Below are 13,298 nucleotides of genomic sequence, written 5' to 3'. Positions count from 1 at the left end.
ACGTTGTGTCTACAACTTTAAATTTGATCTTTGGTCAATAGTTTGATAAATAAACAAGGTTTGTTATTTTTGAAAACCAGACAGGACATGTTCAGCAAATAAAAGAAATGATGACTGTGTTAACAAAATGACTCATTTCATAGTTGATATTTTTGTTTTGTTTTTCAGGTAAGATTGCATTTATTAAAATCAGTCATGTCTGAATTTCAGACATTAATCACATTAGGATGTTGAGTTTCACTAAGAATCTGAAATACATGTAATGTATGGTACTGAAACTTCTTTTCTGCAAAATTTTGAGATATTTGTGATCTATAAAATTTTACTCAGTACAACACCATTAGCAGCTCCCAAAATAAAGTCATCTTTTTAGAGAAAAAAACATCAAAATAATAACTGAAAATATAAAACACCTCCGCATATCATAGTTTTCATGACTCACTGATAATTTTAAACAGATCAGCACCTTAAAGTTGAACTATTTTTGTCTAAATGTAAGTATCCAATGTGCAGTAATGTTTATGTCATATTAAAATCATGTCAATGTCATAGTTGTGTTGTGTAACCGGGCTCGAGGTGTGGACGGAAGTGTGTTTGAATCTCTAGGAAAAGGAAAACTAGACTAGATAAAACTCTTTTAAAGTTTTTAATTTATTCGCTACAACCCCCCTTTAATATCAATTACAACCTGTAATAACTAAACTAATGCGAGATTTAAAACCTCTTTGGTCTTTTGGAGCGAGATGGTGATACAAGGATTCGGGACCCTTCACTAGCTCAACTCCCAGATTGCAATTTAATAGGGTATTAAGTATACATACAAATAAACATTGTCAAAACAATATAATTATAATGAATATAAAATGATTCATAAGTTTTAACAATAAATATATATTTTGTATGTAATATCTTATAATTTTATAAGAACATGAAAGGGACATAATAATATCATCGAACACGAAACTAATACTAAAGAACATGTAAAGCTACAGATATGTAAAGCTAGGAGCCACATGAAATGATGACAGAAGTATGAAATGTAAGTTACTTTAATATATATTAAAAGCATGATTTAAGCGGACTATTACATTTGTAAGGTTTTTAAAAACGCTGTATTTGCATGGTGCTCAGTAGCAAGCATTTTTGATCATCCAGGTGCTGTAAATGTGGGTATATTAAAATTGTGCCCAGGTAGGTATCAAATAACTTTTCCAAATATTATCAAAAATGTACAAAAACTATACACATAACGTGTTTTATGTATTGTTATATATTTAGAAAAAAAATGTATTTTAATAAAAAATAAGCATTTTGTAGGTACTTTTCGTACTTTCCGTGGTAAGTGCACTTTAGTCCAAACATTAGATATTTAACAACAATTGTGTAGAAAGTTATGATGACTTTCTAATCTCAAACGTGAAAATGGGGAATTTGTAAGAAATGATAAAGAAAAGGTGGATGTACTGAATGAATTTTTTACTACTGTGTTTACAAAGGAAAATATTGACACCATACCTGATATTGAGGATAAAGACGTGAATAGTGAACTCAGTTCTCTTACTGTTTCTGAAGAAGAAGTTTTGAAGCTTTTGAAAGACATTGACCCTAGTAAATCCATGGGCCCTGATTGTATACACCCATTCCTATTGAAAAGTATGCCAGATATTTTTGTTGAGCCATTAACTATAATATTTAACAAATCTGTAAATACAGGGAAAGTACCTTCAGATTGGAAAGATGCAAGAATTTCACCACTATTTAAGAAGGGAAAGAAAACTGACCCTGGGAACTATCGTCCTGTCAGTCTTACATCGGTTGTATGCAAACTTCTAGAGAAAATAGTTCGGCAACATATTATAAAGCATTTGAATGAAAATCAGTTACTGTCAAATGATCAATATGGTTTTAGATCAAAGCGGTCATGTGCTCTTCAACTTTTAAATGTAATGGAAGATTGGACAGAATTTGTTGAAAACCATCAGAGTTGGGATAGTGTGTATCTGGATCTAGCAAAGGCCTTTGATAAAGTTCCACACAAAAGACTGTTAAAGAAAGTATCTTCTCTTGGAATCAGGGGCAATTTGCTGATGTGGATAGATGATTTCCTAGCGAATCGACGACAATGTGTATCGGTCAAGGGATGTACATCAGATTGGAGAAATGTTGATAGCGGTGTGCCTCAGGGTAGTGTTTTAGGACCTGTACTTTTTATCATTTACGTGAATGATATCACAGAGGTAGTTAACTCAAGTATCAAGGTGTTTGCTGATGACACGAAAGTGTATGCCCCAACAACAGATTCCGACAACCTTCAGGATGACCTGAATTCATTGTGTGATTGGGCTAAAAAGTGGGAGCTTACATTCAATGTTGATAAGTGCAAAATTATACACTATGGGTATAATAATCCTGAAAAGAAGTATTTAATGAACAATATACCTTTGGAATCTGCTACAGAAGAGAGTGATTTAGGAGTATTGTTTGAAAGGGACTTGAAATTTCATAAACACATATCTACAAAGATAAACAAGGCAAACAGTATATTATCTATAATCAACAGAACTTTTGATTTCATGGATAAGTACACTTTCATGAAGTTGTATACAGCTATGGTCCGACCCCATCTTGAGTTTGCGAATGTGGTTTGGCACCCATATATGAGAAAAGATATTGAAAGTTTAGAAAGACTACAAAAGAGGGCTACAAAATTGATTCCATCTCTAAAAGATATGTCATATGAAGAAAGGCTCAAGCAGTTAAAATTACCCACTCTTGCTCATAGAAGAATGCGTGGAGACGCTATACAGACTTTTAAGATTGTAAAAGGTATCGATGATTGTGACTTTGAAAGATTCTTTTGCTACGCTTCATCAACAAGAGGGCATAACTTAAAGCTTGAAAAACCCAGATTTAGGACCACTTTCTGCCAGCACCAGTTTTCTCGTCGTGTTATACAAGTGTGGAATGACTTGCCTCAACATGTGATAGATGCTGAAGATGTAGAATCATTTAAAGTAAGGTTGGACCGCCACTGGCAAGGAGACATGCTGTACCAGTTTTGAGACCTGTATCAAAGTTGTCTATGGACAGCTGTAATTTAATCATATATACTCATAACTGTTACCAACAACCTTTACACGATAAGATTTTATGAGCTCCGAAGATAGATCGTGACGAAACAAGTTTAGACGAAGAGGGGTTTAAAAAGGGCACAAGTCCTTATACAGAACCCAAAATCATCCTACAGGTATCCTACAGGTATACTTAGTCACTCTCGCTGGCACAATGTTGCGCGAGAGTGTGGTCTTTTATTGAAGAGGAAACCGGAGTACTCGGAGAAAACCCACTAGTCCGGCTTGGTGACCACTAACCAAACTCACATGCGCCCAAGCATGCAACTTGGATACAAAACAAAATAGTTTGCTTATGTTTTGATGCTAGACACCTACTTAAGTATCAACACATTGCTGGAGAAATGTCTTCAACATTCAAGACTTGCCAAAATTCTGGTTTGTACATTGCAGGGCTTATTAAAAAAAGGTATGACAAGAACAAGTATAATAATTCTGGTCATCCAAGAACTAAGTTTCAATGTTATCCGAAAATAATTGTCCGAAAATGAGCAATCAAAGAATGAAAGAAATAATGATGCTCTTGAGGCTAAGAATTATTTCCAACATTGTATGAACTCAATATTTAAAGAAATACCGATAATTAGTTTAGAAGTCAGTGGAAGAATATATACCTAAATTACGAGATATTTATGTAACATCACAATGTCCTTGCTTGTGTGAGGAACAGACAACAGTTTTATTTTCGCAAAGCCGATAAAAGAAAACCTACACTTACACCCGTGGCTGTGCATCCATTTTCTTGCTGTACAGTAAAGATAATAGCACGTTGACATTGACGTTGATTACTCTTTTGTTTCGTTTTAAAAGCGAACTGCCGATCAGAGACCACTTACTTATTCGGTTTGTGAACTGATCATCTCAATACCATTTCCGCAATACTGTTTATAATGCGTATGGTACAAATCCGCTCCTGTGATAGACGGCTCTTTAACAACACTGGTATAAGGCAATCATCTTCGTGTATATAAAAATGACCATGAGCAATTTACTAGTGTTTAGTCAAACGATGTGCGGACATCATATCGGAGGTAGGAAACTATATAGCGTCTTTACGATTTCAATTGTAAAGCCCTGCGCTAACATTGTCGGTAATTCCGTAATTATTATGGTATTTACTCAACACGTGTCACAGAGCCGAAAAGGGTTTAGCCAAATTAACACACTTCCAATTATACCAAACTGTCCACCCAAAAACGTGCCGCTACTTTGTGGGGTGTCATATACCGGGTGATAATTATGTTGTTTTAAACATCGCCTGATTTTTTTGAATTTGGTGTGGTCTGGTTAATATTGTCCATAAGTAAGCTAATTTATTTGAAGATGAGAACTTCGCTGTTTAAAAACTTCTTTTTCAAATTTTCATATAAAACTATATAATGAATATTATAATTTGAAAGCCCTAAATTATACTGTAGATCTAAGTTAGTTTTTAAAAAAAAGGATTTTAACGACACTTTCGAACTATTTCAAAGGCAATGTTTCAAATATATTCCAAAATACTTTCAAATACTGTTTATTGATCTAACATTTCAATAAAAATATACTGTAAATGCTATTATTGGAATCAAAATTCATAATCATTTTCAAAATACAGCAACTAATAAGTTAATTTTAACTGCGTTATTTCGTCTTTCGGTTGGCGAAGGGAGACAACTATTTCACTGACATATTGTCTTTATTCAATAAGTAAATATTTTCATTTTTACGAGTGTTTTTTTTATATATATATATATATGAATATTATGAGATCATCATTAATTGGGATTATTGTTTATTTTGGAAGCTTTTATCTGTCTTTCGGTTGGCGAGTCGGCACGCGGAATTCGATCTCGAAAACTGAAATTTCAACTGCCTAGCTATTACATCATTATATTTTCTCTAAAATTTGGCTTGGTAATGTATTTGTATAATATTAATATAAAAGCAATAAAATATATGCATTAGAAGGCGTCTTTCGGTAACTTTCATGCGTATTTTGGTAATTTTATCCGTCTTTCGGTAAATAAGCGTATTTCGGTAAGTCCAATATCCGTCTTAAAATGGGATTCAGCAATCGTAACAACTTGAGAATCTCCGGTCGACACGCTTTGCGGTAAAGGAGTCAGCAATGAACTAAGCTATAACGATAGCTAGAGTAAAAAGATTTAACATTTCTGAGAATGATAAATTAACTTTACGAAGCAAGCAATTTAATGCAGTTGCTCTAATAACGAAATCAGAATGCAATGAAAGCAAAATATATGTTTGCTTCAAAGCCCTTCAAAATATTTATAATGGGCCTAATTGATTTTGTCAGTGTCTGATTTCAGGTCGCAAGACTCAGAACTACAAACCCGAATGCTATTATACATTTCCTCCTTGTGTATGATGGTGGAAGCCGTGCATGATTTACCACACTGAGAAATGACATTCATATTTACAAATAAATGATAAAACTGTGCAAAATAAATGCTGAAATATGCCTCTCTGACTCTCGGTCCGGAGTAACACTTAAAATGATGATACAGTTTAAAAGGCATGGACCCATGCATGGGTTCATGTTAGATCGCGGTGATCTTTAAATGTTAATAGAACATAAGTTAAATTATAAACACTAGAAAAAAGATATTTTCTGACTAAAACCAATATCTATTTCCACAACATCTGAACTTAAAAATGTAGTTGTTTTTAAGGACACCACTTTCAATTTTACCCAAGCATTACACGACAACACTTAATGGTCACGTACGTTAAATGTTTTTTTTTATTTTTTATAAATTACATTATGTAACAATAATACTTGTTTCTTAATTCAGAACTATTTGTCCCAATTTCAAAGATTATAAGAAATAGATTAAAATAATTCCGACGATCGCAAACCCAAACAATTACCAGATAACACTTATTTATGTATACACGGCAATCAAATAACGAGATACACGAGTTTTAACAGAACATAATTGTATTGGATGAACAAATCAGGTAAATAAAAATAATTTAACACAAAAGTGGTTTGATTCATTAAAAATCATAATAACATATTTGGTTTTACCAAAAACGCTGTTCAACAACGCGGGTGCATACGAAATCTCACGTCTACACATCATAAAGTTCAGGAATGGTCTCTTTTTCATTCGAGTTGGCATTGCGGCCCGTTGAAAGACCCCTCAATGTCGACTCCCCACTGGGGGTCATTGCGCTTGTCCCGGGTCCGACTGAGCCGGCGACAAAGTCAGGGGGTGGCCCGTTTTTCTGAGGGAACGCGTTGTTGACTGAGTCAGCTACAGAAGCAGGGGGCGCCCCGTTTATTGGAGGAAACGCGTCGTTGTAGCCATTCAAATGTTGGCTGGACGTTCCAGACGTTGCTTCCTGTCCCATATAGTTCGACGCGGCTGGCGGAACGAACGGGATGGAGCTTTGAGGTGTAGGGTCCGTCGGGACGTAGTGCACCAATGGCTGCTCTATGTAGGGTGGAGGAAGGTCAGACTGGATGTACATTGGGGGCTGTAAGGGCTGGGCTCCGGGATGAACCATGCCCGGAACGAATGTAGACTGGGGCTGGGGATGGTGACATCCTCCTCTATGAGCCTGTGATTGAACTGAAGAAAACAAGATCCACATATTCGGAGTTCTGTACATTTATTCATTTTAGCACAACAGTCTTGCAACATACTAGTATACGGATGCTTTAGTATTCTCGATAATAAGTAGATATAGTACATTGTATTCGATTTAATATAAACCAAACTATATAAAAATAAAGAGAGGGTTTTAATAAGTTGTTGTACATGTATTACCCCGACAATTTGGACATCCGGGGCTGTTTCCGGTATCCACGGTTCCCGCGACAACATTGAAGGGAACGTGTGTGGTGGCCACCAACCGCCCGCGCACGACAGTCACGTGCGTGTTTGAGTGGACTCGCGTGCTGGGTGCGCTCCCCATCGCTAGAACATCTGTGGTTGTGTGAATCACGTGGCTGTACCTTGTGAGATAGTCAAATACATATTTAATTATTAATGATGATACTATTATACGACATGTTATTGATCACAACTGAATTAATTTGTACTGGTAAATATATTCCAAGCGAATGATACATTTAGAACTTCTGTGTAGGTACAGAACAATGATAAATGTAAACAAGTTAACAACATTCTTGTACGAGATTACTTACTTCTTACTCAAACAAGTATTTAATGTTTCAATCCATTTAATGTAAAGTCCAATTTCTAGAGTATTCAAATCCTGGTGGTCAACAAATGTTCTTGTAAAACGTTAGGTTACGGTAAAGATTTAAAACAAAAAAATAAACTTATCCAACAACACCATTTTGAAATCTTTAAAATAAGTCTACGAATCTAGACACATTAAACCTTCACTCTTTAAACATGGTATGTTGGTTTGGTACGTATTGAGCTATAATCGATGACCATGTACTTCAAAGTTCAATATTGATATATCTTATTAAATCATGGTTAAAATAATCTTAACCAATGGGATGCATTCCTTTTTCTCTCGAAATAATTGACTTTTAAATTCCATTTTGTTGGGCGTTTTACGGGTGAAAGACCAATATATTTGCCGTTCAAGTTGACTATTATTTTGTGTCGTAGGCGTCATACTTCTATAACAGTGCTGTAAGTAGTACGCGGGTATTGAGTAAAACACTCAGTATTTTAAAATACATGCTTTTTATGTATTATGCGTGAATTAACAAAATTTGTGCATGCAGATGGCAACGCTCGTCCGTTGGTCAAAGGGTGCTTTTGTTGATAATAACACTCCAATCAGCCTTTAATCCTAAAACGAAATAGACCATTCAGTCGAATTTTCCTTTTTTAAATACCATAACAATTAAATAATCTCTATAATGTATTCACATACATGGAATACTATACCCTATATTATCAGGCTAGTTTGAGGGTGTGTTTGTGGGGGAGGGGAAGGGCTATGCTTTAAAGCACCAGTATATCTAGGGCGCTGAATTTTGCTCGATTGTTTATACACTCATCAATCTCAAAATCTAGGTATACTTTCTAATGTCAAAACAATCAGTCAATCAAATGGCAATGTTGCAAAAACCAGTCATTCCAATGGCAATTTGGAACAACCAGTCATTCCAATGGCAATCTTGCAACAACCAGTCAACCAAATGGCAATGTTGCAAAAACCAGTCATTCCAATGGCAATGTGGAACAACCAGTCAACCAAATGACAATCTTGCAACAACCAGTCAACCAAATGACAATCTTGCAACAACCAGTCAACCAAATGAAATCTTGCAACAACCAGTCAACCAAATGGCAATCTTGCAACAACCATGCAACCAAATGACAATCTTGCAACAACCAGTCATTCCAATGGCAATCTTTCAGCAATCCGTCATTCCGATGGAAATTTTGCAACATTCTGTGAGTCATTCCTATGGCAATCATTAAGATTTCTTGCGAATTGAAATTGTTGAATTTAGAGATCATTCTTGACGAAAACAATCAAAACTTTTGTTAGAAAAGATTACCTATGAATTGATATTATATATATATATATATATCATATATAGCCCTAGATATACTGTGCTTTAGATTATATAGGTTCCAAGAAAAGGTTAAAATAAACTTAAGGAATGTGATGAGTTTTACGGAGCGAACTCTTTCTACAAACAGGCTGCAGTATTAGTCAAGAGTTGTCCGTTTTTTAATATATAAGTAAAACTATGCGCACAGTTGTTACGAAACAATTGTTCATGATTCCTCCTCGATACTCGCAATTTGGTTATGTTTAAGGTCAAAAGCTTGTTTAAGACAGGTTTAAGACAACAAAAATGATCACACCTACAGACAATTATAGTATATATTTATAAGATGAGTCAACAATGTAAATAACAACACAATAATAAACAATTACATATTAATTACGGAACAAATTAATAGAAATATTGTACATGTACTTTCATTATATCGGCTAAAATAAAGCCAAATCTCAAAATGTATGCATGATTCTTTTTTTTGAAGAACTTTGTTTGCAAAGTCAGTATTTGTATTTGAAATAAAGGTCAACAATCAACAATCGCGACTTTTTACATTCAAGTAACAGTATTGTAGAAAGAATATCACTATCTTAACACACACATGATTTACCCCACGACTTAGTCTGACATTACGGGCTGCGATCTACATATTGTATCCGGATACTTTTTTCTCCAGTTCCGGTAGATCTTGATAGGGAGGCGGCGCGTCATCGTAGCTCCCTGATTGATCCATGTACGTCAGGGGCGGCGAGGCAAAGGCTGGCGCAGATGGTGCCAGCGGCGGCGGGTATCCTGTTGCTCCAGACATGGAAAACCCGCTGCTATGGATGCCTGCGTTACCGAATTGCTGATAAGTGTAGCTGTGCGGTTGTATCTGGGAGTTTTGATAACCGGTTGCATATATGTCACTGTTTTGGTACGTCTGTTGTTGGTGGGGATTACACCCATTGTAACACGTTCCCGCCGACGAATTATATGGCGTTGTCTGTGAGTTGTTCCACTTGATGGCAGATGGTCGACAGTGCTGACAGTTCGTCTCTGTGTTGCCTGTGTCCACTGTGCCGGGGACTACCCGGAAGGGCACGTGACCCGGGTATCCAGCGCCAGACCCTGGGTATGCATATCCGCCCACCTGTCCCGTGTAGGGGTTTATTGGTCGACCAGGGGATACTCCCATAGAGGCGGGTAAGGAAATACCTGTCGGAAACAATTATATGAAATGAAATGATTTGTTAGTCGTTGTTTTTTAAATAGTCAAGATGTGTTAGCAAAATAGAATAAACCATGTATGTACACAAGCTGTCTTGTATAGTTTTATGGTTCACTATCTATAAATAAAATTAATTCTGATCATGTAGATACATTTTACAGAAATTCTTATTACTGCTGTTTTCATGTTATTAAATAGAAATTCTTAACTTACGGTAAATATCAGGTGTTCCTTCTATGGAGCCTATTATGATCACTTTGGCTATAATGTATCACATGTATTGATCTACCCTAGTTTCATTGTGATATTGAATACATGTCTGGCTCACAGCCAATGCGCACATGCTAATCAATACATCAATTTACAAGGTAATTTCCGACATTTTTGAAGAAAAGGTCTTTTTTATTTGGAGGGGAAAGACCCTAAAATTAGCGTTGTTGAGCAGATAGGAGAGTAAAACTGTGTACGTCTTTTTTCATACTTTTAATATAAATTATAATGAAAGAACGATAGAATGTTTTTTTAAAGAGAATGCATACATATACAGTGAACAAAGTGTGGGACTCGGATGGAATAGTTTGAAAGACAAGAAAAACTGTCTATAATGCATACTATCCATTAGGTACATCTTAAATCATTTTATGTTTTAAAAAAACAACGTTACTTTTATCACAGTTTTGCTGCAAAAGACAAAATCATTCATAATCGCATCATGACGTGTATATGTCTTAAAGTGCGTGCCGAAATGACCATTCAGTATTTTGGCGGGGGAGGCGGCGGGTATGCAGGTTCCTGAGAGTAGGCAGGAGGTGGTTCATTGTAGTCCCCGGGGTTTTGCGGGGGCATGAACACCATCCCGCCTCCCTGTTGGTAGTATCCCGAGGGTGGCGGACCCTGGTGGACGACCACGGCTCCCGGAGGAAGTATCTGGGGCTGGCTGACTATCGCACATGTGGGAGTAGGGTTTACTTCATTATTGTGGTAATACTCAACTGAAACATGTGAATTGAAATCAAAAAGGGTATATACACTATTAAGAAATCGCCTTTGTAAATATAAAGGCATAAATGATATTGGTTTGTAAAAAGAGCGTTCAATAGGTAAATCAGTCTTTTAAGAGCTAACCTAACACCACCGCGTTTAAGAGGCTGTTATCCCTATGTGGTGCTCGGTGCACAATGGGCTCTAGGTACTCGTTCACAAAATAATTTCATTTTATTTGTGACGCAAAATACGGGTAGAGAATAAAGAAGTATTCAGTACACAAGGGGGAGGGGAGACACCCTCATATATAGAGACGACCAGCACCTGATACAGAGTAACAATATCTGTGTACTTATTTTTATATCGGTCGTGACATATTCGAAATACAACAGCAACCGAAAAAAACAACAAAAAGGCGACAGCGTACTGCTCATGCCAATGAAGAAAACGCCCCAGACGCAAGACCAGATCCAACCGACGAGACAGAGTAGGGTGGTGATGAGCTGCAGGAAGCCAAGACCGAACCCCGCCCAGCAGCTGCCGCACCGACTTCCTATACTCATGTCCTCGTTCCTCGAGCAACCCGTGCAGAAGCTCGTGAACCCCGCCACTATCGTGCCTGCCGATTAAAAATAGGTTCAATTCATTGACATGTAGCACCGACTATGATAATAAGTATTTCAAATATATAAATAAGAAAACGTTCGATGGCAATTTCAGTTCGAACGATCCACACAAAACTGTTAATAATAAGCTTACTGAGTAAATTACGATTCTGTTTAGACAAACAAACATAAACCGTACAGTACCAATAGAGAAAAACGATCTCACCGAATCCTGGTATAAGGAAGTTGAGAACACATGTGAAGATGGCCATTGGCATCGGCATGGCCGGAACTGCTATACGTTCATGCTTCCCCTTCAGCTCGCGACCCGTCCCTACCCCAGCAGCCCTTCCCTGACCATCGCCCGACCCTCTCCCCTCACCATCACCCGACCCCATTGTAGGAGTATAATCTTCCTGTTTATATCAGCGAGCGCCCACTTAATATATCACGGTGCACCACAATATATCCAAAGCAGTCTTTAGGAAGTGAGAGCATTTCGTAATACATATAAAGCGGTCGATAGGCGTTTATTACCTGTATATATAGGTATACTGTCATCTCTAGTGTTTAACTTTATATCGAGTGCTTTGAACTCAGAACCCAAGATCCTGATAAATTGAATTAAGTTTAATAGGATGAAAGGATATATTTATATATTGAACACAAACGGTATATTAGAAAGAAGTTCTTTGATGAAGAAAAAAATATCATTCTAATCCACATACTGTATGATAACTTTATTTGGTTTATTAAAATAAACACTTTATATAAATGCACAATGATATATTAGTTAAAAACGGTTGTGATTTACAAAATTAAAATTTGTTTAAACACACTTTCACAATGATTTTTCTATACAATATAAAACCAATAACAGATGTACGTGAAGCGTACTAGCGACGTGAAGATAGCGGCCTAGCGGCGTGAAGTTAGCGGCCTGGCGGCCTAGCGGCCTGGCGGCCTAGCGGCGTGAAGTTGGCGGCCTAGCGGCCTAATTATTTTGTATTATTATATTATTGTTTTAGAATAAAAGGTAAAGAAAACTATTCTGAATAGATAACAATTTAAGGCCGCTATGTAACTATATGAATAAAAAGAAAACATTGATTTATCATTGTTTTAAAAAAACGCATTAATCATTGCTTGGAAATAGAAAAAATAATTAGGCCGCTAGGCCGCCAACTTCACGCCGCTAGGCCGCCAGGCCGCTAACTTCACGCCGCTAGGCCGCTAACTTCACGCCGCTATGCCGCTAGGCCGCTAACTTCACGCCGCTAGGCCGCTAACTTCACGTACATTATGAACAGAACAATTAAACATCTCATTTTCCTGCAAATTTAAAACCGACATATATATCTGAATGATACCAGATACACATAAAGGAATGTTTAGTTGTTGTTACTAATGGACTTCAAATGGTTGACTTACAAGTGATGGAGACAGGACCATCGACACTCCAAACCTCCATCAGACCCGGACGCATTTGTCAGCTTCCGGCGATAGGCCCGCGAAACAAATACTAACAAGTGAAAGGATGGTGTTTCGCCATGTTGCTTGCATTTTTTTGAAGAAATCAGACATTTTTTCACCAATTAAATGTACGTGCAAAATTATATATAAATGTGTACTTTACGTATACATTTGAAAAGTCGAGTACAGTATTTAGCTTTGAATATTCTGACTATACGGGGTATTATAAAAATATGCATTTATGGAGAAAAACGCAACTTTGCTCTCATATAGTCGTAGCAGTATCAATAGAAATGTACGTATTTGTGTATTATCTGTTCGGATATATTCTTAAAATTCCCTGATCATGTACATGGTGTGTTATCCGCATAAGGCCATAAGTT

At 36.7% G+C, this 13,298-nt stretch overlaps 3 protein-coding genes across 4 annotated transcripts; all 3 read right to left on the bottom strand.

Annotated features, from left to right (window-relative positions):
* Nucleotides 1-5,925: 5,925 nt before the first annotated feature.
* On the bottom strand, nt 5,926-7,840 carry LOC128215794 (uncharacterized). Of its 2 annotated transcripts, XM_052922394.1 has the most exons (3): nt 7,291-7,840; nt 6,911-7,098; nt 5,926-6,712 (listed from the first exon to the last, which is right to left on the bottom strand). In XM_052922394.1, exons 2-3 carry the CDS (start codon nt 7,056-7,058, stop codon nt 6,210-6,212), a joined length of 651 nt encoding a protein of 216 aa, XP_052778354.1. In that variant the 5' UTR covers nt 7,059-7,098; nt 7,291-7,840; the 3' UTR covers nt 5,926-6,209. The 2 variants fall into 2 exon arrangements, with proteins under 2 accessions (XP_052778354.1, XP_052778353.1); XM_052922393.1 differs by having other exon boundaries at nt 6,911-7,840.
* A 1,112-nt stretch (nt 7,841-8,952) lies between these two features.
* LOC128216768 (uncharacterized) lies at nt 8,953-10,187 on the bottom strand. The gene is made up of 2 exons (XM_052923428.1): nt 10,067-10,187; nt 8,953-9,840 (listed from the first exon to the last, which is right to left on the bottom strand). The coding sequence occupies exon 2, from the start codon at nt 9,818-9,820 to the stop codon at nt 9,287-9,289; it is 534 nt and encodes a 177-aa protein (XP_052779388.1). The 5' UTR covers nt 9,821-9,840; nt 10,067-10,187; the 3' UTR covers nt 8,953-9,286.
* A 134-nt stretch (nt 10,188-10,321) lies between these two features.
* On the bottom strand, nt 10,322-11,932 carry LOC128216767 (protein stum homolog). Its single transcript, XM_052923427.1, has 3 exons — nt 11,669-11,932; nt 11,265-11,456; nt 10,322-10,845 (listed from the first exon to the last, which is right to left on the bottom strand). The coding sequence occupies exons 1-3, from the start codon at nt 11,838-11,840 to the stop codon at nt 10,607-10,609; spliced, it is 603 nt and encodes a 200-aa protein (XP_052779387.1). The 5' UTR covers nt 11,841-11,932; the 3' UTR covers nt 10,322-10,606.
* Nucleotides 11,933-13,298: the final 1,366 nt, after the last annotated feature.

The sequence above is a fragment of the Mya arenaria genome, chromosome 14, assembly GCF_026914265.1.
Source record: "Mya arenaria isolate MELC-2E11 chromosome 14, ASM2691426v1".
Taxonomy (NCBI): Eukaryota; Metazoa; Mollusca; class Bivalvia; order Myida; family Myidae; genus Mya; species Mya arenaria.
Note: the sequence above shows the minus strand (reverse complement) of the source record. Positions and strands in the feature narration are given on the sequence as shown.

Bases quoted from the DNA above. Each gene is read 5' to 3' on its own strand.
- LOC128215794 (XM_052922393.1), bottom strand. From the start codon at position 7,058: ATGGGGAGCGCACCCAGCACGCGAGTCCACTCAAACACGCACGTGACT. The intron at 6,713-6,910 runs GTAATACATGTA...TGTTTTCTTCAG, and splicing joins CGGATGTCCAAATTGTCGGG to TTCAATCACAGGCTCATAGA.
- LOC128216768 (XM_052923428.1), bottom strand. From the start codon at position 9,820: ATGGGAGTATCCCCTGGTCGACCAATAAACCCCTACACGGGACAGGTG.
- LOC128216767 (XM_052923427.1), bottom strand. From the start codon at position 11,840: ATGGGGTCGGGTGATGGTGAGGGGAGAGGGTCGGGCGATGGTCAGGGA. The intron at 11,457-11,668 runs GTGAGATCGTTT...TTTAATCGGCAG, and splicing joins CTTCCTTATACCAGGATTCG to GCACGATAGTGGCGGGGTTC. The intron at 10,846-11,264 runs GTACGCTGTCGC...CACATGTTTCAG, and splicing joins TTTCTTCATTGGCATGAGCA to TTGAGTATTACCACAATAAT.